This window comes from Drosophila teissieri, chromosome 3R (genome assembly GCF_016746235.2).
Source record: "Drosophila teissieri strain GT53w chromosome 3R, Prin_Dtei_1.1, whole genome shotgun sequence".
In the NCBI taxonomy this organism is placed as follows: Eukaryota; Metazoa; Arthropoda; class Insecta; order Diptera; family Drosophilidae; genus Drosophila; species Drosophila teissieri.
This window is the reverse complement of record NC_053032.1, coordinates 8,439,861-8,463,517: the sequence shown is the minus strand read 5'-3', so window position 1 is coordinate 8,463,517 and position 23,657 is coordinate 8,439,861. Positions and strand designations below refer to the sequence as shown.

The 23,657-nt window shown below is 42.6% G+C and overlaps 5 protein-coding genes across 7 annotated transcripts; 3 read left to right on the top strand and 2 right to left on the bottom strand.

Annotated features, from left to right (window-relative positions):
- The first annotated feature begins 1,107 nt into the window (after positions 1–1,107).
- LOC122620533 lies at positions 1,108–4,165 on the top strand. Of its 2 annotated transcripts, XM_043798035.1 has the most exons (4): positions 1,108–2,177; positions 2,231–2,525; positions 2,646–3,293; positions 3,344–3,511. In XM_043798035.1, exons 1-4 carry the CDS (start codon positions 1,474–1,476, stop codon positions 3,374–3,376), a joined length of 1,680 nt encoding a protein of 559 aa, XP_043653970.1. In that variant the 5' UTR covers positions 1,108–1,473; the 3' UTR covers positions 3,377–3,511. The 2 variants fall into 2 exon arrangements, with proteins under 2 accessions (XP_043653970.1, XP_043653969.1); XM_043798034.1 differs by having other exon boundaries at positions 2,646–4,165.
- A 2,603-nt stretch (positions 4,166–6,768) lies between these two features.
- LOC122622025 (homeobox protein MSH-C) lies at positions 6,769–7,308 on the top strand. The gene has a single exon (XM_043800129.1). It carries the CDS (start codon positions 6,769–6,771, stop codon positions 7,306–7,308), a length of 540 nt encoding a protein of 179 aa, XP_043656064.1.
- Positions 7,309–10,868: 3,560 nt separating this feature from the next.
- On the top strand, positions 10,869–11,737 carry LOC122620707. The gene is made up of 3 exons (XM_043798303.1): positions 10,869–10,938; positions 11,167–11,255; positions 11,339–11,737. Exons 2-3 carry the CDS (start codon positions 11,178–11,180, stop codon positions 11,657–11,659), a joined length of 399 nt encoding a protein of 132 aa, XP_043654238.1. The 5' UTR covers positions 10,869–10,938; positions 11,167–11,177; the 3' UTR covers positions 11,660–11,737.
- Positions 11,738–12,266: 529 nt separating this feature from the next.
- Positions 12,267–15,849, bottom strand: LOC122622072 (ionotropic receptor 93a). The gene is made up of 10 exons (XM_043800235.1): positions 15,726–15,849; positions 15,509–15,661; positions 15,315–15,451; positions 15,148–15,256; positions 14,508–15,055; positions 13,924–14,026; positions 13,726–13,874; positions 13,492–13,671; positions 13,060–13,435; positions 12,267–12,994 (listed from the first exon to the last, which is right to left on the bottom strand). Exons 1-10 carry the CDS (start codon positions 15,847–15,849, stop codon positions 12,267–12,269), a joined length of 2,607 nt encoding a protein of 868 aa, XP_043656170.1.
- Positions 15,850–16,151: 302 nt separating this feature from the next.
- Positions 16,152–22,382, bottom strand: LOC122622071 (glutamate receptor ionotropic, kainate 2). Of its 2 annotated transcripts, XM_043800233.1 has the most exons (13): positions 22,173–22,382; positions 21,741–21,896; positions 19,948–20,042; positions 19,778–19,867; positions 19,550–19,707; positions 18,669–19,344; positions 18,439–18,608; positions 18,116–18,376; positions 17,929–18,060; positions 17,678–17,876; positions 17,513–17,624; positions 17,337–17,456; positions 16,152–17,187 (listed from the first exon to the last, which is right to left on the bottom strand). In XM_043800233.1, the coding sequence occupies exons 1-13, from the start codon at positions 22,267–22,269 to the stop codon at positions 16,892–16,894; spliced, it is 2,562 nt and encodes an 853-aa protein (XP_043656168.1). In that variant the 5' UTR covers positions 22,270–22,382; the 3' UTR covers positions 16,152–16,891. The 2 variants fall into 2 exon arrangements, with proteins under 2 accessions (XP_043656168.1, XP_043656169.1); XM_043800234.1 differs by lacking the exons at positions 16,152–17,187; positions 17,337–17,456 and having other exon boundaries at positions 17,517–17,624; positions 17,678–17,883.
- Positions 22,383–23,657: the final 1,275 nt, after the last annotated feature.

Below are 23,657 nucleotides of genomic sequence, written 5' to 3'. Positions count from 1 at the left end.
TCCACAAAATACCCGATACTATCATGCCCACACTTTTGAAAAATTTTTAAATAATTTTGAATTTTATTATTGTATTTCCGAATTTCTATCGATTGACCGGGTATCAATAAGGAAGGTAGGAAAGCTCAACTATAGCTCATGTTTCATTTGCAAGCTTATTTGTTTTGACTTGGAGACTATGGAGTCTCCATAGTCGATTACGCCTCTGCCCTGGTAGATATACTTAATGTTATTCATAGAATATTTAGTAACAAGTGAACAAACATTTTTTTAAAAAAGATCAAATGAAATAATTATAAAATATCTATCTTCCACCATTCATTAATTAACGAATGAACCAATTTATCGCAAAATTGTTTTTCAAAGTGTACTTGCTTTGATCGTGCTTATCCATATTCTCGAAGCAGATAATAATAGAATTATTACAATGCCGTATGCAGTGTGAATGTACCTTCATTTATTTTTTGCAACAGCTCATCAATTAACAACAACAATTTAATTACCTGAATACCTTTTACCTAGGCGTCTGTCTTGGGTATAATGGGAAGAATGAGCATTTTATAGCATATCAAATTAGATATGTATGTAATAGACTCACTAGTTTTGTTATTAGGTAATCTCTTGTTATTTCAATTGTTTAAGTCGCCGTTGAAAGCATTGACTACATACTAAACGTACGATTTTTGTCTTGTAATTGTTTTTGACGTTTCCGCCAAGTCACGATTAGTGAAAATCGTGAAAAATTCTTGCCACCTTAAGTGGTATGACAACTTTAAAAATTTATGTTTTTGTAAGTATTGAAAATGGTAAAAGCTTCAAACTTGAAGACCCGCTCCATCATGTTATAAAGCCCAAGTAATAACATTTGTATATATTACAATCTTTGTAATACAAAGCTAAAGATTTCTGTGTACGAATGCATTTTATTATGGAGTAATAATTTTATTCTATAAATCCGCTTTGCAGTTTTATTAACTCGGAAATCATAATCACTGAACATCTAGCTTTTTGGAAAGCGTCTAAAGAATGTGCCACGTCAATAGCATTTCTGTTATCAGTTGTGCAAAATTCAAAAAAATAATGGAAGCCAGAACACATATTCCAGGATAAGGTAATCAGTTTCAAAGGCAATGAATCGCCTTTGAAATAATTATGGTATCACTATGTACTCGAAGTTATCTCACTGGACCGCACAGTTCCCAGAAACTTATGAGCACTCAGTGGTTGACTAGTAATAGAGAACCCCCTGCATTGCTGGCTACTGAAAGCTATCGTCAGTTGTGTGTAAAATTCGGAGCGTGGCGGACATATAGGGTCTGATTTCAGTTTAATCGCGGAAATGGTGTGGATAACGCCGGATCAAGTATAACAACAACGGAAAATACTAGAAAAATATAATTTATTGTAATAAAATCATCGATTTGTTGTATATGTTAATGGAAAACTTCGTTTTCGGTTAGTGTCAATTCTAACATGACGAACATTAAATATGAACTTGTTCCAAATGAGGAGCGAGAACCAAGCGAAAAGAAACCTTCAAATTGGATAGTAAAAATATTATTTATAAGCTTGGTGCTTTTAACCTTGGCAATTTATACCTTGAGCTGCGCAGATAATCCGCTGAAGAACAGTGCAGCTCCTTTTTCCCCTTGGAGACCCATGCGACTCTCTGTGGGATCAGGTTGGACCAATAATCCGGGCAATTTTTCGAGTCTTTTGGATGTATTATATAAAATTCGTAGTCTGGGAGAGGTGAAACAGACGGAGACTGCCGAAGCAAGCCATAGTAAAGTAACAGATACTGAGAGCTCCACCGAGGATCAAACCGAAAGAAGTACCATCGCGCACACGGACAGAGTCTTAGAAATTAGCACCTCACTACCAGTTACTGGATATTCGAAAACAGAGACCTTATATGCATTAGAATCTAATGGAAAAAAGTACTTCGTCAACAGCCCGCAGTGCCAAATGGGCCACCCCAATCCCTTCGCCAGCAACATCCAGCATATCTACAAAAAACATTCCTATATTGTGTGTGACAAAAGTCCCGACATGATCACAGTGATCTTCAATGAAACGGACAGCACCTACAGGCTGCATAAGATCGAAAACTCCACCTGCTGCTTCAAACAGATCCTTCGAGCAGGATCTTCAACCAATGCGGACCATCAGTACAAGTAAGTTCCAAAAGACATCCAGAGATGGACACTGAAGATGAGTATCCCGGCAGGTTGCGTCCCTGCGTTGAGTTTCAGCAGGACCTCTTGGTGCCAACGGAAGTGACTGCCATGATCACCTATTGCCGCCGGCATCCATTTGATAAGGTGTCGCAAAAGGACGCCTTCAGTTTTGTGCATCCTCGGAAGGATCAGATCAATAATCGTACATCTCTGCATAAAAGAAGACCCAGTGTTTTGCTGTGGGGTATTGATTCCATTTCACGAATGACTCTTGAGCTAACGATGCCCCGGATGTACGAGTATTTGAACAGTCAGCATTGGTTCGAGCTTCAGGGATACAATAAGGTGATTAGATTAATGATTAGTCTGAAAATAAGTTACATTAAAATTCAGATTTTTACAAACTTCCATAAAAGTATTGCAAATCACATGAATTTATTCAAACTTCTCACCTATCTACATTAGATGGGTGACAACACGTTTCCAAATCTGATGGCCATTCTCACGGGATTTAACAAAACCTATGCGAACGCTCGGTGCCATCCTGATAAGGTGCGTGGTCTGGATGAATGTCCCTTTATTTGGAAGGACTTCAAGGACAAAGGATACACAACTGCCTTCGCCGAGGACTGGAGCAAGTACTCCACATTTGACTACTCAAGCAAGGGCTTTTACAATCCACCGACAGACGTGTACGGCAGACCACTGGTCCTGGCCGTGGAGGAGGAGCTAAGGATGACACAGCGGGGTCAAATGCCCTACTGCTTGGGGCGCAAGCCGGCTTCCGAGTACATCTATGACCTGGGCGTCCAGTTCACCATGGTCAACCGGAACAGCACCTTCTTTGGCATGTTCTGGACCAACACATTCAGCCACAATGACTTTTCTATGCCCTCCGCCATGGATGAAAGATTGGTGAAGTACATGCGGACGTTGGACAAAAACGGCATAATGGATAACACCATCATCATCTTCTTCAGCGATCATGGAGCCAGGTTTGGACCATTGAGGAAATTGAATAGCGGTTTCGTGGAAGAACGGTTGCCCTTCATATATATCCGTGTTCCGCGTTGGATTCGTGAGAAGTACCCGAAGCTCCTGCGCAACCTGCAGGTAAATAGGAATCGCCTCGCATCACCATATGATATCCATGCCACCCTAAGACACATCCTGGAGTTGGACACGCCGAAGGATAAGCTTCCTCGCCCTGAGGGCTGCTCCACCTGCCACAGCGTTTTCGAGGAGGTGGACTGGTCGAGGAATTGCTCGCAGGCCGGGATCGAGGAGCACTGGTGCACGTGTGACAGCCTCTCCGAAGTGTCCACAACAGATTCCAGTGCCAAGAGCATGTCCACCCAGCTGGTGGAGTCCATCAACAAATATGTAGCCAGCAAAAAAGGAGCGGAACGGTGCCGACGGTTGAAACTGAGCCGAATATTCTCAGTCCAGAGAAGAGGGAACTCTAATAGGTATCTTATCCAGTTGAGTGTCCAGCCGGGTGACGCCCTCTTCGAGGCCACCGTGGAGTGGGATGCCAGTGCCCGAAGGATTCCCGATCAGATGCCCAGCATCAGTCGGTTAAACACTTACGCCGGAATGTCGGGATGCTCGTCGGTTAAGGAGACCAGAAAGTACTGCATCTGCTGAGTTCCAACTCTAAACTCTGGACAACCGCAAGACCGCACAAAAAAGGACTCGCTACTGTAATCTGTCGGATCTCAGAGCCTTTGTTCTCCTGAGGTATGGCATCCTATCTCTGGGGTGGATCTGAGGCCGGATAGTTAGATGCTGGCATCTACTTTGGCAAAGTAATTGCAGCTTGGCAAATTGTGCGAATGGAAAATTAGTTGACAATTACATGACAATTGGCAGATACTCGGGTAATTGTCCAGTGATTAGAAAAAGATACTGGCTCCAATGAACCAAAATCTTTGCAAGTATTTATTAAGCTAGTTGTAACATCCGCTTAAACAATATACAGTAAGTTATATCTACTACCCTAATTATTACTACTTAATTTGCTTTCCGTTATTAAGACCAAATTCAGGGTGGAAACCAGCTCAACCTTTCTCCCATATACTTCTAAATCTTAATTGTAGGCAAAAAGCGAAACCCATATACGCTGAATATTTCCACTCCGATTAGCTATTTATAATGCATATGAATCAACATTGGCACTGATTAACGTTGCCAATTGCTTAACAATACATGTATCGTATGGCTATGGTTGCTAAAAAAGTAAGTATTGAGCGTTAAGACTGTTAAGAGCGACAGAGAGTACGAAACTGAGATAAAAGGATAAATCCTAAAATTAGGCGCATGTAATTTCCAGTTAATCTACTTGGCACAGAGTTCAGCTGACTAACCAAGTGGGAACTTTTAACCACGAATAAGATTATAAATTAAGACTGCGCCAAGCATCGTAGGGAAGGTAAGTTAATTAATAGTAGTCTACTAGTATAGGGAGGTAATGTAAGGGTTACATCCCAATTTGGGCGCCGTAGGGATCACCATACTAGATCCATCAACAAAAAGGTGATCTATACTCATTTACATATATTTTAGTAAGTTATCATTGTCTAAAGCAGTGTGCAAGTACGAATTGTTCTTATACTGCAGGTATAATTCAGCATATCCTCTGTACAGTACTCAAAAATGAGTAATCATGAATAAGGTAAGTAGTAGAGGACCAAGGTCTAAAAAGAGAGTTTTTAAAGATGATTTGTGTACGCCACTCAAATAACTTGAAATCCCTCTTAAAAGATCACCCGCGAAACCTGATCAATCGAGGTCCCCACCCAGAAGTGAATGACTAACAGAGCCACGTGCTTTACTAAAGCATTAGCTTGCAAGTTTTTTTTAAACCCTATATCATTTATATCTTATATGAAGTAAGCTTTTAAGGGTTAGTGGTTTTACAAAACCATGTTGACACGCAGATATAATTGGACTTCAAAGAACTTAGGAATAGCCGACTATCTAGAGATACATACCTCTTTAATTGGTTGCATCCATTTGATTACTTTTAGGTACAAACGATTTTTTTCACATATCGAGGAACTGAGAAACTGTAAAAGAAACACAACCAACATTTAATGGAAAATAATGAAATTCATAGTTTCGTCATGTTTACTTTACTTGAAGGGTATAAAGGCATCGGCTTGGCTAAGCTAAATTCCTTCTTTATTGTCAATGTGTTAGATATGGTACTAGAATACCCAGATTTCTAGTGCTATGGCAATTACGTACATTACTTACAGTAAATACCAGGTGGCCTTATAAGTTAATAATGATAGATACGTTTTCAATTAAATCATTGGAGTTCTGGGCCTAAAATTAAAAAAAGCCGATAAAGAATAATGAAAATGAATTACTTTTCATAACCTTGTATGCCGAGGTCAAGTGGTGTTTTAAGGTTCTTAATCTTTGATTCCATTCATCATTCCAAATGTCAACTAGCTTTTATCAGGTAGTAACCTTTTAAATAAGATAATTGGTTTTATTAAAATATGTGATAACGGAAACTCGTTGATAAAGTGCCATTTAGAAGCTTTCCTCCCTTTTTCAAACTAGATAGTATTCTATTATAGTTTTTGTACGCTGGCTATTCAGTGGTTATTTTCAATTAACAGGGTAATTGATACTTTAAGAACTATGCGAGGGTTGCCTCAAAACTCGTTTCGCAAAGGCAACTGTTATGAAAACAAATTTACGAATCAATCAAAACATACGAGCATCAAAATATATCAGGCTCAACTTGTTTTCCCATCGAAAGGGATGAATTGGAATGGGATCTGATAGGATGGGAGGGCTTGAGAAAAACATGGCAGCACATGATTTCAACTCAGGGACAACTACCCTGAACATTGCCAAACAAAAACCACAACAAATCAAAAACTATCACATTTACGAGGAATATTTGGAACGGGAAGCAGTATACACCGAAGATCAGATGCTCTTTGCTATTAGGTTTAAGCTAATCAGTTTTCTATTTTCCTATTATGCTCTAATACAATTTCATTAACTCTTTAGCGACGCTATAATTGCATAAAACAATTAATATAATTAAAGTAAAATAACATGGTACATTATTAAATTTTAGGTTCGGACAAAATTAACCTTAAAATTTCATGACAACCTCTTGATTTGTTGTGTATGTATATGTATGATATAAGTCACATATTTGTTTTGATACCCCAAATATTTAATTCTCCGTCATCAAAGTTTCTATTATCGTAACATTACCTTTGGCAGGGTGTTTAGATTTTACTGGGAGTCAGAGATGATGTGTACTTGTATTTCAATGCCTTCGTGGGCCTAATCTGGACCGGGGAGAGGGTAATATTGGTGGGCCAACGGATTTCTACCTGGCCGGAGAGATGGGAAACGCCTATTAAGCGGCTCGTTGCTTCCGAATGAGATTTGAATTGGGCCAGGCCAATCTCTTCGTCCTGCGTGACAGGGATGGCCATACTATCTGCTGGGATGCAAATGGCGGCGATGGGAGGTCCTTGGATAAATAGCTCGTGGATGCGCAGCCAACTCAGCAGTAGCACTTCGACCATCAAAGCGAAAGGATCGTCGCAGTATGAGTGACTTCAGTATCGAGTATATTTTGAACCGAGCCGGCGACAGATATGTGGGCACCAATGCCTCCTTGGGAGTCCTTCAGCGACTTCGTGCCAGCTTGCCCTTCCATCCGTACGCCCACCCAGCATCTTATTCCTCGAAGGAGTCTGCAGGTTCTCCTCCAGCCTCTGCTGCGGAGGCTCAGATTCCCGTCTACGACTGGCTGCAGTACACCCGCTACCATCCGCCCAAGTTGCCCAGGGCCCTCCGCCACAATGCTCCCGCAAAAAGAACTCCTGGTCGCCTGCCCCGCATCCCATTTACTCCGCAGCAGCTGCAGGCCTTGGAAAGTGCCTACAAGGAGTCCAACTACCTAAGCGCGGAGGACGCCAACAAACTAGCGGACTCCTTGGAGCTGACCAACACGCGGGTCAAGATCTGGTTCCAGAATCGAAGGGCTCGCGAGCGACGGGAGAAACGCGAAAAGGACGAGAGCTGCGACTCCACCATCTCATCGAACGCCTCCAGTCCGGAACCGGAAATGATCGTTGTATCTTGAGCTGGAGAAGGATATCCCAATTGACTGTAACTGTTACGAATTTAGTGGCTTTCTGTAAATATAATTCATAGACTTAACTTAAGAATAAAGAACAAATCGACTTTATAAAATATATTATTCCGAATTTATTTGTTCTTTCTATGGGTTCTCATTTATAACAATTAAACAAGAGAGAACGCAAGTTCCCCGACTATTATATACCCGTTACTCAGCTAGTGGAAGTGCAAAGAAGAAATTGCAACATTAACTGTTTTTGACAGTTTGTGCGCGTTAGAGTAGGAGTGGCAAAAATATTTTTGGCAAATCAAGATAAGATTAAAAAACTAACAACAAAATTAAAAATTTCAAAACATTTTTTTGGCAGATCGATAGAACTTTAATTTAAAAGACTTATAAAAATATGAAAAATAACAAAAAGATTTTAAAAGTGTGGGCGTGGCAGCTTTGAGCGGTTTGTAGGCGTTAGAAAAGAGTATTGGCATATCGATAGAAGATTACAAGACTAATACAAAAATCAAATCACCATTTGGCAACATGGGTTAACAAATTTGCGCTGCGTATATGTCTCTTAAATCCGTGAGCTAAATCTAAACCTTCTAAGTTTTGTGGTTCCTGAGATCTCGACGTATATACGGACGGACAGGCGGACGGACGGACAGGGCCCGATCGACTCGGCTATTGATCCTGATAAAAATATATATACTTTATATGGTCGGAAACGTTTCCTCCTGCATTTTACATAGTTTTCAAGGAATCTAGTATACCCATTTTACGATACGAGTAACGGGTATAAAAATCATGCAGCACTCAATTATATAATAATATCCAAAACATACATTTGTATTATTTATTTTTTAATTTAGTGAGTACATTTCAGTACATATCTGAAAATTCGTACATGTTACTTAGATTTATTTCAATTCAGAAGTGTTTTGTTGCCATTTATTTTGATTTGACAAATACATAGCTTGTATCTTTTTTGGAAATGTGAGGTTTACTTCATTGATATGATGAATTGAAAGAAGTGTTCGGTAGAAATTTATTAGGGTTTGCGAATACCTTTTTGCTATCAGGAAGTACCTCATCTGATTTATTGATCTTTTCATTAATTCTTGCGTAGAATTCTTGAGAATCGTATGATTCCAGAAATCAATACTGTAATCAATTACTTTTCTTTAATCAAGGGGCCGTTGTTGTTATCAAAGTTGCACTTGACTGAGCAAAAGGAGTGTGGCCTTCAATATGCAAACCTCTGTATATAATAAAGTACCATTTAAAAAAGTTCAGTTTCCTTTTCAGACTATGAAATACCGTCGGCTAATAAAGCGGGATCCAAACCTACAACAATAAAAGTCAGATAATCTATTTGTTTCCTTATATGTTCAATATATTAGCATAGTAACATATTTATGCATAGCTTACAATTTAAGTAGTATAAGAAATCCTACCCAGTAACACAAGCCTTTATTTTTCGAGTCCCATCTTGAGAAAAAGGTTTTTTATGTATCGTTAGACTTTACTTTACAATAAAAAAGTAATGTCAAAATGTTGCCGAGCAAAATAAAAAAATTGTTCTCAGGATAATAGTTCTCAGTTTTTTGCAACTGAAGTAATTTGTATTAACCACCATTTCAAATCCATTTTACCTGAAATAAATCAAATATTGATTGAGTAATTTAATATCTCAATGCGGAAACTGGTTGACTTCACTGTTTTTTTTCTCATGCTAACATAACTCATATAATGGGATCAAAAACAACCGACACCACAGATATGATAATATTTGTGGCCTAAAATGTAACTCATATGGGAAAATACGCACAAAAAGGTGAATGGAAATGAGGAAATTCGCGTGCCGGAAAAGCGGCAAATGGCGAAATAAAGACGAGGGGCAGGCTAAGCCGATTTGGCAATTGTTCCCGTTGTTTTTATGGTCAAGAGTAATTTCTTTTTCCGCTGCCTTTGTGTGCAAACATACTAAAATATCAGATTACAAAGCGGCAGTTCCTCCACGCAGTTTGGGGGAAATGATTTCGGATGCGTTTCCCAAGTCCAGATTCTGCCACAAGGTCTGGCAAATGAGTTTACGCAAATCCAGGAGATGTCTGCCCCTAATCCCGAGCAAATCCGGTTACGGTAGTAGGGAATGGCTGGATATCCGTCCAAATCGAAGTGGACAACGGGAAGAGGGGAATGCACGTGACAGTTTGCTATCTTAAATGCGCATCGAGAGGTGGTCGTTGTCGAAGGGTTAAGAGTAATATCAAATGTCGCGTCTGGTATCAAAGGAACTTTCATTCAGCCAGTCCTAAATTATTTATAGAAACAATGTACTTTTTATAGCTAAGGCTGTCTTTCCAGGTCTCAGAAGTTCCATCTTAGTGTCCAGAGCCTCAGAGGATACTAACCGATCTAAGCCGCACTCATTAGACAAAGATAATTCGTGCAAATTTGTCAAATCGGCTTATGATTTGCATTCTATGAGCGAATGTTTATGTTACTAATCTAGTCCTGTTTGACAAACAATGCGGCAATATTTGTTCTAATGGCGTAGAATAACACACAGCCCATGGTCCTCCAGGATTCCCTCTTGTGTCTTCTTTGCGAATCAAACAAAAGACAAGCGCAGGCGCATGCGCATGCGCGCCTAGATTCCGTAAATGGTTCATTTGTAAGAGCGGTCCTCAAAAACTTGGTGAAGACGGGATTGACCGGCGCGGGCGGACTAGTTTTTGGGTTCAACGTAATTCCTATTTTGCGTAGATTGCGGTAATCGGGGTGCGCTGGCTTAGCGGGCGTCAGCCAGACTGTCCTTTTGCGATCCTTTGAAGGGAAGGAGACAAGTTCATTTCCAATGTTACTCGTGTAATATTGCAGGAATATGGTAACCATTTTAGTCTATGAGTAATGATATAATACAAATGCAATTATTAAAAGGTTTTAAAAAGTACTAGCCATGCCACTCATAACTCTCGCAACTCTTAAATGAAATTATTAACTGACGGATTGTAATATACTGGCTTTATATTCTGAAGCTTAACAGTAAAAACCTTTGACAGTTTCCACGAAAGGTTGATATATTATTATTTTCTTACATAATTGTAAATTGTATTAATAGGTGTTTTTTTTTTACTCGAATTTTTCCCAATTGTCTATACGAACATTTACAATCCCATGACTAAATATAATAACCAAACTAATTAAGGCAATTGAAAGTGTTATATTCGTAAGTGAAGTTAGGGTCACCGCTTACGAAAAAAAAAAAATATTTTCGGAATATTATTTTAATTAAAAAATTCCAAGAATACGTGACAATACGCGATATATTTTATTGTATTATAAAAATAAGACGTATTTGGAACGATTTTTAAACTAGTTTAAGCGGTTACAGAATACTATAGTTCGAAAATATACCAAGCCCTAAGAACGTTATGCAGACTGGTCACCCCTTAAGTTATCGATACAAGTAATCGATTGGCCATCCTTGCCACCCTTCCTTTAAGAATACGGCCAGACATTCAAATTAAACGCACTAACGCCTAACTCGATAGTACGACAACAAAAATCGATAGGCCCATCGATACTTCTGCGCCATCTTTCTTTTTCGGGATCCGCACACCAAGTCAAAAGGTAATCGAGTGATTTTTGTCGAAATATATTAGAAAATAGCCCAGTTAAAGCAAAAATACCGGTAAAATGTGTGTGCGAGCGATTGTCAAGTGTGCTGGACACCAAATGCCACCTGCAAATCGACTGAAGAAGCGAAAAAATTGACCAAAACTCGGCACACGTGTTTCCCCCCACAAGTCAATATGAATATGACAACTAATAAATGCATGCGGCATGGTTACTTTGCAGAGCGAATCAACATGCAGCTGTTCGTCCGTGGACTAGAGACCATCGAGGCCCTGGAGGTTTCCCAGGATGCCACCATTGCCGGAGTCAAGGTGAGTCCCGCAAATGAGATATACAAATAACATAACCTAATTGTGTGTTCCTCATCCGCCCATCGCGATCATCTCAATCCTAGAACCAACTGGCCCAAATCCATGGATTCAACGCCGAGGAATTCAGCCTCGACTGCGAGGGCGCCACTCTGGCCAACGACACGCCCGTGACCGCCCTGAGCTCCTTTGAGCTGGACCTCAACATTCCCATGCTGGGAGGTAAGGTGCACGGTTCTCTGGCCCGTGCCGGCAAGGTCAAAGGACAGACGCCCAAGGTAGAGAAGCAGGAGAAGAAGAAGAAGAAGACCGGACGCGCCAAGCGCAGGATCCAGTACAACCGCCGGTTCGTCAACTTTGTGCAGGGCTTCGGCCGTCGTCGCGGCCCCAACGCCAACTCCACATAGAGGGATTTTGGATGAACAAGTGTCTACCTTTTACTCCAGATTGATATGATGTTCATAAAGTAATTTCAAATCTTTAAACAACCGGTGTTAAGCATTTCAAGTGGTTAAAGTGGTGAAATTTTGGCGAGCAAATGGCATCTGGCTTGTTTCAATTGCTTGTTAGAGGAATCTTCCTTGATTATTTATTTTTATTAGACATTTATAGATTTGCAACGGAATATTAATCAAGTGTAACGTAAACTATTTAAAGTGAAATCTTAAGGTACCGCACATTTTCCAACTATTCCAATACTTTAGCTGAAGGGTTAAAAAGTAATCGTAAATAGTCATCAACTATCCTAAAAAATCACAGAAAACGCTCGACCCTTATCTCCTTTTCAGGGATTTCCCCTGCGCATAGCTATCAATTTTAACTATTTGCTATTTGAGTCAATCCGGTTGAAGGCAAATATTTGAATGTGAAATGGAGCTCTAAAGGGGTATATTTCTGTTATATGTTTAAGCTTATTTAAATTTTTATATTTGAATTTAATCAGCGTTGTATAGGCCAGTTGCCATTCTTACATTACACTATTCCAAGAATAGAGTTTTTAGCATTCGCCAGAGGTCAGTTGGTGAACTGTCGCCGTTTACGACTGGCCCGAAAGCGACGGTACCAGAACTCGCCGCAAACTATTAAAAGAGCCACAGTGAAGCCCAAGAGCAGGACCAGAAAACATCCTTGCATGTCGTCCATGTTCACCTTGTGGTTAGTAACTTGCCGCTGGGCGCTCTTCCCATTGCACTTGCCCGCGCTTGGCAAGTTCATCTGGTGCCATCGCTCGATGAAGCCCATCCGGAACATGCTGTTGATATGGCGGTTTACCAGGTGCAGATACGCACTCTGGGCCGGCACAATCATGGCAATCTGCTCGTCAACGAAGCTCTCCTTGCCCAAAGCAAAGCGGCACTCCTTGTCCCGCTCAAAGTGGCGCTGCACAATCAACTGCAAATTGATCCGCCAGTCGATGTTGATGCGCTCGCCGCGCTTCACCGCCTCGATGTCCTCCTCTTGGGCGCTGCCGTAGATCCTTGCTCGTTCCAGGTAGTGTTTGAAGTCCTCCCGGGTCGACGATTGAACGTACCGCTCGAAGAAGGTGCCGTTTCGCAATCCATATTGTACAATGTCCTTGTGGTGAGCCAGCTGGTTTAAATAATCCACGCCCGGTTGAAATTTGGGGAATGTGAGAAAGGCCACAAGGTTTCCGCAATAGGTGGTCACCAACACAATAACCACGATCCACCAGAAGCCGACCACTAGGCGTGCACTGTCGGCTGTGGGCAAGTACATGCCTCCTGCCCATGGTAACAGATAGAATGAAAATTTGGATTAAGCTGTTTGGTTTAAGTAAAAGACTCACCCTGTTGTAACAAAGCCCCGAATATGTACCAAAAACAGCTTTTAACTGTGGACAGGCCCACGATTCTCATCTTCTTTAGGGGAGCGAGGCGATTAATGGCATATAGCGTGGGAGCAGTCAGTAGAATGATGCCCATTAGGCAGAACCAAGTCTCCACGGTGAAGGGAGCTGTGAACAAGTAGATGCGGGACACCTCATCGGGCTTGCGGGTGATGAAGGAGTACTTCTGCACACTGATGGGTAGGGTGTAGTTGAAGGGCTTCTGCTCGGAATCCTCCACGGTGGCTGCCACGGCGGCGATGAAAAACTGATTGCCCTGCACCATCTCCACCACACGATAGGGTATCCGAAAGGTCATGGAACCAACTAGCTCATCCTGCGCAAATTAGGGTTCTCAAGGAGCTCCACCCCAGCATGTCAGCATGTACTCACGCTCTCATTGCTGCCCGCTGATGTGCTAAGTGAATATTCTTCCTTCCATGAGGAGGCTTCGTGAAGGTTGTAGCTGAAATTCAGTGCGCGACTTAGCTCCTTGACGATCTCCATAACTATGCCTTTGTGCTCCACGATGATGCCATGGCTGTTTTTGGTAAGGATTTGCCAGGGTGGATTCTGCGAGCGATTTGAACCAATAATAAGAATTATATTCCTGGCTCAAAAACTCACGTGCACGGTCAGAATGTCCATGGTTATGTTGCGAAAGTGGTGCTCGATGTGCGGAAAGGCCAGCTCCTGGCAGACGAATCCCAGCACGGGAGTCCAATAGCCAATGTTGATGAACTCGAAGTTTCGGTTTTTGGCGTCGCGCAAGGGAGCTGCTAGATATTGAGTCACACTAGGATCGACAAAGAAAATCTGACTTACTTGAACGAAACTTGCGATTCTCTTGGCTCTTGCCCCAGGTAATGGCCGTCTCCACACGCCATCTCGCGCAGCTGGAGCACTTGGCATTGGTCTTGAGGAATTCCTGATCCACATTTGGATTTAATAATAAGGATAACAACAAGCTATATTTTAACTACAATGTACTTTTTATATGGAATTACCCAAGACAAGAGAGACACTACAGTCAGTTCTTCGACTATCAGATACCCGCTACTCTGCTAGTTCAATATTCTTTTTAAGCATCGGTATAAATTGCCAAGACAAACAATAAAATCCAAAATAATTAAAGCAGTTTTGAAAATTGTGGACGAGTCAGTTATGAGCTCTGGGCTTTGGGGTTTTGGGCTGGGGGATCTGGACAAACCGCGAACCCAGCACCACACACCTTTTGATATTAGCTTCTTTGAGGAAAAATATTTTATTTTATTATGCATGCCAAAGCACGCATGAACCTTTTACTTCGGTCTCTGGTGTATCATTGGAAATCTAGTTTACCCTTTTACTCAAAGACTAACTGCTATTATGTCTTAATCAAAGAAGAAATATAATGTTGATATACATACCTTCATATACTCCAGAATTTCGGCCTGCTTTTCCTGCTTGGTGAAGCGAATGGCCTCCCATTCCTCATCGGAGATCTCACCATATATGGACTCCTCCTCGACGGTAATTTTGGAAATTGAGGTGACCAGAGCGAGACTTATTTCAGAGATTGTGCAGTTCAGCGAGTCCTGGCAGTTAGGATCCGTTTCGTTGAGGGCGAAGGCTATGTTGGCTCCCTCATCGAGATTTATGGTTGCAGCGCCGGCATCGAAGTCCCGACCCACCATGTCCAGCACGAATATCATCCACTGGTTGCCCACGTGAAACATGTTTAGGGTCTCAGCTATTTCAATGATGTCCTCGTGAAAGGCAGATATCACTAGAAACTGCTGGCGCATCTCTTCGTGCTTGTTGGGAGCGAATTGGGACAGAGCTTGGCGCAGAGCAACTCGCTTCTGCTGACCCCTTAGGGAGTCGTTGATCTTGTAGAGAATCAGGGAGATTGGAGTGATGTGGTTGGTTATACTTTCGTGCACAATCGATTTTACCAGAAGAGCGTTCTCGTCCACTGTCGCAATTAAATATTGATTACAAATTACTGTTTTAAGAAATAATGTATAAAATATCTGGGAGGTCCAGATGATTCGAAGCTCTACCCACATATGGTTTGATCCACAAAAATCACTGCGGTCTTCCAATTAAGAATCTGCTGGACCTTGGCATCCAGAATAAGTTGGGGGAATTCATCGCCATTCTCAACGATGGGTACCTACAAATCAATGTAGTTTTAGGGTAAACGTTGCCTAAAATCGAAAGACCTCCCATACCATCAGAGCTCTATTTAGAGGCAGTCGGGGACAGTCGGAATCTGTAATGGCGATCAGTAGAATCGAAGTTTCCTGAGTACTCTTGTAAAAGTTCCAGGTATTCTCGCAATCCGTAACGGTTATGGCGGCCAAAAAATCTATGTATTTTCATATTTAAAACAAATCCTAGTCTTTGCAGTAGTTTAGAATCTCACCCTTTTTCAGTCGAACGGCATTCCAACTGAAATATTTCACGTTTATGCCACCGTTTCTTAGGTTCTCCCGTACTATGTCGCTCAGGATTTTCTCAAAATGAGCCAATATGTTCTGGCCATGAATGGTCATGTACTCGTGATCCACGACAACGGCTGCATAGCCAATAAGTCGTAAAATTGTATAGAAAATGTATAGTTCCTTAAAATCCGAACTCACCCAGCGATGCATTGGCGCTCAGGAAGGACGAAAAGTCATTGGCCTCACTGGGAACCAGAATAGAGAGCTGCAGTCCAGCCAGGAGCAGAAGGCAAGCAGAAGGCCGCATATCGCCAGGATTCATCAAACACGACTGAGGAAGCAAAACCCCTCGAAGCTACGAGGATACCTCTCTGATAACAGCTAACCCAATTAAAACCAACCCACTGGATTTCCGCTGAGCGTGTGCAGGTCCCATGAAAAATTGATTGGGGAGAAAGTGGAAAAGTCCGGTGATTGACGGTTTGCGGTTAGGCGTCGACAGCCACATCTAATGCCAAATCGAGTGCAGGTGTTCATCGAGGGATATTATTTTTGTTAACTTGTTTTATTTAATTGTAAGTTTGTAAGTATTATATGAAATTCTTGTTGTCAGAATTGCCTGTATGAGCGGTAATTACATTTTACAATCTTATATTTTAGGGGACTGACAGAAGATTGGGGGAAACAAGAGAAAGTTGGGTTCATGGATCTAAGCCAGAATTACAACTCACTTAGGTTAGATCTACTGGCTAAATGCGTTGAATATATCCTCATCCACTGTGTAAATTGTGTCCGGCTTCTTAGGGTTACCAGTTCGCTGATCCTGTCGTCTGGGTTATATGCATGTCTATATATAATTTAGCTACAATTACGCCTATAGGTCAATTCCCAAAAATGCTTTCAAATATAAATGCAATACGATTTCGATTTGTTGCAAGTGTTTGTTCGTGGTTCCTCCAGTGTATAGTTTATGTATATGGTTATTACGAGTAAGTTACGAAAAGGAGTATAACCTGTATAAATATATATATATGCATTATATATGCCTCAGTGTACATATATCTCTCATATGTAGCTTGAATCTATATTAATATCTGGTTCCACGCCGCCTTCAAACTGGTGCAAACTTTCACTGGTGGCTCCGGTATCCTAAGCTCCACTAAACTTTGGTCACTGATTCCAAATATTTGGAGGATCCGGCAAACTCTAAATTTGATGGGGATTTCGAATATTGGCTATTTCGTCTATTGATCTTGATATTTGCTCCACCGAATCGCACATTTCCATCTCTGCTCGCATTTCTGATTGATCTCCCGAGACCCATTCTTGGCCTAGACCCATTCGTCCCGGGTTTACGACTTTTCTCATTCGTTCAGTATCGCGCTTAGGCGCTCCTCCACGGCCACCTTGCGTGACTTCCACACGAATTCACAGACGGCAATGACGCAGGCCACGCCCATACCGCCCATCAGGACCACGAAGACGCCGCCCACATTGGCCAGTCCCAGTTCATTAGCTGCCGACGAGGACTTGGAGGTCTCCACGCGACACTTGCCGCCGCCTCGCTTCTCCTTCCACCACTTGGTTTTCAGGATGTGCAGCTTGCCCTCCTCCTGCAGCTTAAGTATAACGCTGTTGATGGCAGTGCGGTAGGGGGAATCTGTAGATGGAATTAAACACCGGTTAGTTAGGGGTATCGCTGAAGTGGGCTTTGAACGATGCAGCTTTTCCAGGTATAGGTATAGGTTGTTCTGAGGATTTGGTAGAGCAACCGCTGCACCGTTTATAACCCAATCAACATGAACTTACTCGGTGGAGTGGCAATGCCATAGCTCTTGGTGTCCAGCATTCCGCCGACTTGCGTCAGCTCGCAATTGCGCTCGGTCACATACTCAATGGAGGTGGACTCCATTAGAAAGGCATAGGATCCTGAAATATGTTGATGTGGTCTCCATTCGTTTCTTACAAAATATCCTTTAACTCACCTTTTCCCTTGGCCACCCTTTCCACACCCTCGCCATTGCTTGCTGTGAAGACTGAAGGACGAGCTGATTCCATGAAAGACCACATGCGCTGATATGTGGAGATCTTTGAGTCCTGTGAGTTAAATACTGTTAGCAATGTAATCTCTTAAAATGTTCTGCATTTACCCTAAAAAAAGCTGCCGTGCTGCCGCCCTTTAAAGCGCCGTATTTGATCCTCGTTTGCTTGGCCAGATCCTCGGCACTTTCGATGGGTGAGTCCATACGCTCCACTGTCAAAAAGGCAGCCAGATTTGCAGTGTATGAGGAGATCATGATCAGGGTGAAGAACCACCAAATGCCGGCCACCATGCGAGTGGATAGAGCTCTGCAAGCTAGAACTTTAAAAGAGGAAAACCAACTATATTTTCATCCTTTACTTGGGCAAAAAGTCACATCCTTGCTGCATCAGCGATCCGATGGCGAACCACATGCAATTGAGCAAGGTGAACTGACTCTCGACCTTCTCGCCATGGGCATCCGTATACGCAGGCCATTCATAGGGTGTGAATCTGGATAAGAGATGTATTCAGATCAAATAATTCATTGTAAGAATGATGAACCCACTTAGCCAGGATAAAGAGCAACACGGAGACACCCAAGTACGCAGTGGCCATGTATATCCATACGTCCAAGGATAGGGGAGACAGGAAGGAGAACAAGTTGGGCGGCTGCTTAATAGGCTTCCGGTATAATATGGAAACTCCAAGATTCATGAAGGGTGTGGTGAAGTCTACTGCCTGCTCCCGCTCAAAGGTGATGGTGAGATCCGCAATGGCCAGATCGGCACGCTGCTCCAGCAACTCCCGGATCATGCCATTCCATTCTCTAGATTGGTTAAATATAAATATTAGATGGATACCTAATAATATCAAATAAAATGTTCCTACCCCGTCAATTTATTGAGACTTCCGTAGCTGCCATCGGGCACTAGTTGTATTTTATAGTTGAAGCCGAGTGACTTGGAGATTTCATGGATCAGATCCACCGCATAGCCCTCAAACTGATCATTGCCACTTAGGGGAATAGCCGATTCCTTGCGCATGCAGTATGGATTGCTCTACAGAAATTATAAAGAGTGTTAATATGGCATATTTATTTACTCCTCAAATTTTCATACCAATATGGTTGTAACCACCAGCGTTTTGTTCTTCAGATTAGCCTCGATCTCCTGCTGCTTCTGACTGAAGGTGCGCGTAAAGTTGATACCGTCGGGCAGCGTGGAGTTCCAGGTGCCGATCTTCCGGATACCCGCTGGAGTTAGCTCCACAATGTCCAGCATGAAGTCTGTGCGGAAACCCTGGTGATCGAACTTAATCACATTCGTCAGCCCCTTCATCTCGACGATCTTCATATAGTTGATCAGGCTGAAGCCGTGCTGCCAGGTGCTCTGTCCATCGCAACTGATTGGATGGATGTCGATCTGTTGTGAAGTGTCCAGGTCGTGCAGCGCCTTGGCGAACAGATGCACTGCATCGTACATGAGAGCAGTTTCCGAGCGCACGGTGGTCAGGTTGGCGGACCGGAGCAGACCCTTTTCGTCGATGCTCCACTGGCGCACCACGTCCGACACAATCTTCTCATTAATCAGCCGGAACCCAGTGATATTAGTGCCGCCGTACCGAAACTCATCGAGGTTCACCGTGTGCAGGTCCAGCGAGGTCACCAGGTAGCTATGGTAATCACTCATCATGCCAATCTGCTGCGCCTGCTTCAGCACCTCGTGAATCCGCTCCGTCGAGCAGTCCAGCACGATGTGCGCCTCCGCCGAGTTCTTGATCTGCTTCAGGAGGGGCCTGTAATGGTGATGACAAGTGATAACAATATTCTCATTAGGCCTGTATATGTATTCTTCTAAATCTATTTTATTGACTTGTTTAAATGCATTTCGGATGATTATGATTAAGGGCACATCAGCTTAAGAGCAAGTGGCACATGTGGGCCACAGTAACGAAATACCCACTAAAGTCGGAATCGGTGGATACGATTGGCTGGGCTTACCGGTAATCCCCGCTGTCGCTTAGCTGTCGCACAGTAATGGGAAAGGGCGTCATCCCGTGCGCCTTGAGCAGCTCCTGTAGCCGCACGATGCCGTCATTGTTCTCGTAGATAATGGTGAAAGTCTTCCAGCCCCAATGCCGCACTATATCCACGTAAGCCTAAGTACAAGAGAAAACATCGACAATGCAGTTTCGGGTGTGAGACGGGCCTCCAATTGCACCTGCCTACCTTGGAAAGCGTATTAGGGTGCGGATAAAGGTTAACCAGGCAGCTTTCGCGTCTCAGCCGGTAGTCCCAGCGATTCTCCAAGTGGGGAATCTGAAATAAGTATTAGCAGTTCGTTTGTCAGAGGGTTCCGTGGGTCCTATGGGCGAGACATATCGCGTTTGCCGACTCACCTCCATGTTGTCACAAATGCTCTGCACATGGCTGGCCGTGTGGGAGGATTGTGGCCCGAAAATGGCTGCCACGCCGATGTTCAGTAAGCCACAAACTGCAAGACAAACAGTGCCATTGAGGTTTATGTTCAAGTTATTTGTTGCTCTTTAACGAACTAAGTTTCAGAAACTATCTTACCACACCCCCTTATGTTCTGAAAATCAATCGCAACTGCTGTAAAATGTCTGCTGTATAGGTTCCGAATATCTTGCCGTACGGCAAATTGAGTCAACACAAATCCCAAAGAGCTTAAAAGTCGCAAATTGATTTCCAGGTACCGTGCTCGGTGCTCATTCCCATTCCCATTCCCGATCCCGATCCCAATCCAATCTGCTTGTGGGGGAGATAATCTGGGGCTCCGACTTGAAAGGCTCAAAAAGTAAAAACGAGCGCAAGTAGCGCAGTAATGTGCTTGGCTTTCGGCTCAGTAATGTTCAGTTAGCCTCGTTCGCATATTTAAAATGCACTTCAGTATGACATAATTTCGTTTAGCCCGTTTGGCCTTTCCTTTTAGCCCTCTCCACAGGTTTTCCCCTCTTGTCAGTCAGCATCCATTCGGCTCATCAAATGCGCTAAGCACGTGTAAGTGCATGTGCACCGGCACTTCGATGTCCTGGCTCTGTGATGCGGTTAACCTGCCCTCAGGACTCTCTGTCTCTGTGCGAATGAGGGTCCTGCCTGGCTCGCTGCTCGTCTTTACTGTCGTGCTGAAGTGTGGTTTACTCTGGCCAAGGAATTCATCCTCTTTTTGCTTTTTTGGCCATGTGCTCGGGCCAACTTCGGCGTCATTTGTGTCTCATTTATCACAGGATATTCGACAGTTGGCTCACGTTCCTTGCCCGCTTTACGATTCATCTTCAGCTTTTAACGATTATCAAGTGCCGGGGAACTCACCTGCCCCCAAAACCCACAATAAACTGCAAACTGAGGACCGTCCTGGCTTGCACATCACGATATGTTTTTATCTGGATTTCGCTTTTTAAATTTAATAAAAAGTGTTTCCTCTTAAGTTAAGGCCAACAAAAAGTAATGCTACTTTTCAGGAAATTTTCACTATTTTGTACTATTGATATCGTTCATTCACCTTGTATGTACTTAGGCTAGTTAAAGTCGTCGCAATGATTTATGTTCCTAACGAAAGGAATATCAAATTCTTAAGTATAAGCGAAATAAGCCTTTCAACAGCAGTCAATTATTAAAAACTTGATAGTTGAACACCGTTTTCTAATAATTATAAACTTTATTTGAAGTGGATAATTTTCCTGCTCTACTTTATTCTTCTCAAAGTTTGAAAACGCTTTGCGTATATCGTCTCAATGCAATCTTATGACAAACTCTACAAATCACCAAATAAAATCGCCAACTAAAAGTATATAAAAGAGCGAGAGCCTCAAAAAAGAATACCAAATATTGCGCAAACCAAATAATTGCAAGTTCTTTAAATACAAAAGGATAGAGGTCTCCTTGCGGCAATTACCTTACCATAGATCGGAAATCATGGAAATCAAAAGAAGAGGGCTAAATGAAGTACATACGTATCGAAAAGGAAACAAAGCGCTATCAATTTGGAAACGGCAAGGGAACTTAGGAGGACCCAGCAGAGGGATGTGTCCAAATCAAATATGCAGGCAAAAGCATCAGGTGAAGGTGAAGTTTAAGAGGGGCCAGGTGTCGAGGGGACGGGGTAACGTGACAGGACAGTGGGAAATCAGGCCAAGTCAACACTCCGAGTACTGTGCACATGCAAACTCACCCCTTTTCCCGGCGTGGAAGCTGTCGAAGGGCGAGATGCGCTCGATTTGGGCCACCAGTTTGGAGCGCGGCAGGATGGAGCGGTCGGCGTTGATGCGGTCCACCGCCTGGCGGAAGGCCAGCTCCTGGTGGTCATCGGCGGGATGGAAGAGGCCACCTGCGGTGAGAAATCACAGGCCGTGTTTTTGGACGTATCAAATATGTTGGTTCCACTTCTGCAGTGCTCAAATAAAAACAAACAAACAAACACACACATCCGCTCGAATAAAATACACGCACTCACACAGAGACAGGCGCTCTTGATTATGACGTGTAAAAAATCGATACAGAACGAAGATGCGGGCTGAATTTTTGTTTTCATCCGGGCTCTGCATGAATCCACTTGAATGTTGACTCTAAGAAATCTCTGAGTAGCTTTGCATCCTCTACTCACCAATCTTGATGATATCGGGCAGTGATTGGGCTATTCGGCAGTTTAAAATTAATTGCAGGAGCAGCAGCGGCAGGATCAAAACTGCACTCGACCGCATTCTGAATTCGTTCGCGAAGGCAGTTTTCGGATTCAGATGATTGCCTCACGGGATGTCGATCACTTGTCACTCGGCAGATATTTGTATCTAGCAGATATTTGACATTGTTCCTTGGCGGCAATTCCGCTGTGTGTTTTTTCTATCTCTTCAAGGGCTTCTTCTTTTACTTCTACGAAATTCCGTTCAACCGCTTTCTGCGAGGATGTGACATCCACTGAGTTGCGAGTGTTTGATTTGCCTTCTTTTATCCTGTTGCGGACTTGGACGACGAGGCGGGCTGATTTGTGGGGTGGGCCAGCATCCAAAAGCCGGCTGACAGTTCCAACACCTGCGCAGTGGATGCTGGGAGAGCAGATACCAAGGGTTGTCACCCTATCCGGCAGATGAGCTTTTCATTTTAAAGGCCGATGGTGGGAAAACAAGGGTATCCGATTTCAACTGCTTTCCCGACATACTGCCTTCGAAGCTTTTGGGTCTCAAAACTTGAAACAAAAGGTTTCTCAAGCTAAATACCTAAAAATACTTCGGTTGTGACTGGTAAAAGCGTAAAAGCGTACATTTCATTTAATACTATACTAAACCCAATGGTTCGATATATTGCTCAGATTTTACAGGATAAAAACATGAGAGAATGCTATGCGAGTTCCTCGATTATCTGATTACAGGACTAACAATAATGTGAAAAAAAATCAAAACATTTTTCAAAAGTGCGGGCAGGGCAGTTTTGGTCGATTTATTGCAATATCGATAGAAATTTAGAAGACTAATAAAAAAAATTTAAAAATATCAAGACATTTTTCCAAAGTGTGGGCGAGGCAGTTTTGGCGGTATGTGGGCGTTAGAGAGGGCGTGGCAACATCGACAAACCTGCGATGCGTCTATGTTTTTGAAGTCTGCATGCTGAATCTCTATATAGTTTTTAAAGTTCTGAGATCTCGACGTTTATTTGGACGGACAGACGGACATGGCCAGATCGACCCGGCTATTGATCCTGATCAAGAATATATATGTTACATACTGTTACATACTTTTCAACGAATCTAGTATACCCTTTTACTCTACTAATTTGAGAGCATTAAACTTGGGTGTTTTAATTGGTCTTTAAATATATCAAGAGATAACGCTTAAGTCGAGTTCCCCGGCTATCAGATACCCGTTACTGAGCTAGAGAAAGTGCGAACGAGAAATTTTAACACTAACTAGAATATATATGTAAAAAATGAAAAAAATTCATATTTTTCAGATGTGTGGGCGGAACAGTATTGGGCGGCTTGTGGGCGCTAGGAGGCGCGTGATTAAAATGTTTTTACTATACCAACAAGTTTTTTTTTGGAAATTGATACAAATTTACAATACTAATAAAAAACTTTTTTGAAAGACAGACGGAC

Coding starts and splice junctions, on each gene's coding strand:
- LOC122622025 (XM_043800129.1), top strand. CDS start 6,769: ATGAGTGACTTCAGTATCGAGTATATTTTGAACCGAGCCGGCGACAGA.
- LOC122622071 (XM_043800233.1), bottom strand. CDS start 22,269: ATGCGGTCGAGTGCAGTTTTGATCCTGCCGCTGCTGCTCCTGCAATTA. Junction 20,043..21,740: donor CTTCCACGCCGGGAAAAGGG/GTGAGTTTGCAT, acceptor TTTGTCTTGCAG/TTTGTGGCTTACTGAACATC. Junction 17,457..17,512: donor AAGGGTGGCCAAGGGAAAAG/GTGAGTTAAAGG, acceptor AACATATTTCAG/GATCCTATGCCTTTCTAATG.
- LOC122622072 (XM_043800235.1), bottom strand. CDS start 15,849: ATGAATCCTGGCGATATGCGGCCTTCTGCTTGCCTTCTGCTCCTGGCT. Junction 15,257..15,314: donor CTCTAAATAGAGCTCTGATG/GTATGGGAGGTC, acceptor ATTGATTTGTAG/GTACCCATCGTTGAGAATGG. Junction 14,027..14,507: donor AAATTCTGGAGTATATGAAG/GTATGTATATCA, acceptor AATGTGGATCAG/GAATTCCTCAAGACCAATGC.
- LOC122620533 (XM_043798034.1), top strand. CDS start 1,474: ATGACGAACATTAAATATGAACTTGTTCCAAATGAGGAGCGAGAACCA. Junction 2,178..2,230: donor AATGCGGACCATCAGTACAA/GTAAGTTCCAAA, acceptor GTATCCCGGCAG/GTTGCGTCCCTGCGTTGAGT. Junction 2,526..2,645: donor AGCTTCAGGGATACAATAAG/GTGATTAGATTA, acceptor TATCTACATTAG/ATGGGTGACAACACGTTTCC.
- LOC122620707 (XM_043798303.1), top strand. CDS start 11,178: ATGCAGCTGTTCGTCCGTGGACTAGAGACCATCGAGGCCCTGGAGGTT. Junction 11,256..11,338: donor CCACCATTGCCGGAGTCAAG/GTGAGTCCCGCA, acceptor TCTCAATCCTAG/AACCAACTGGCCCAAATCCA.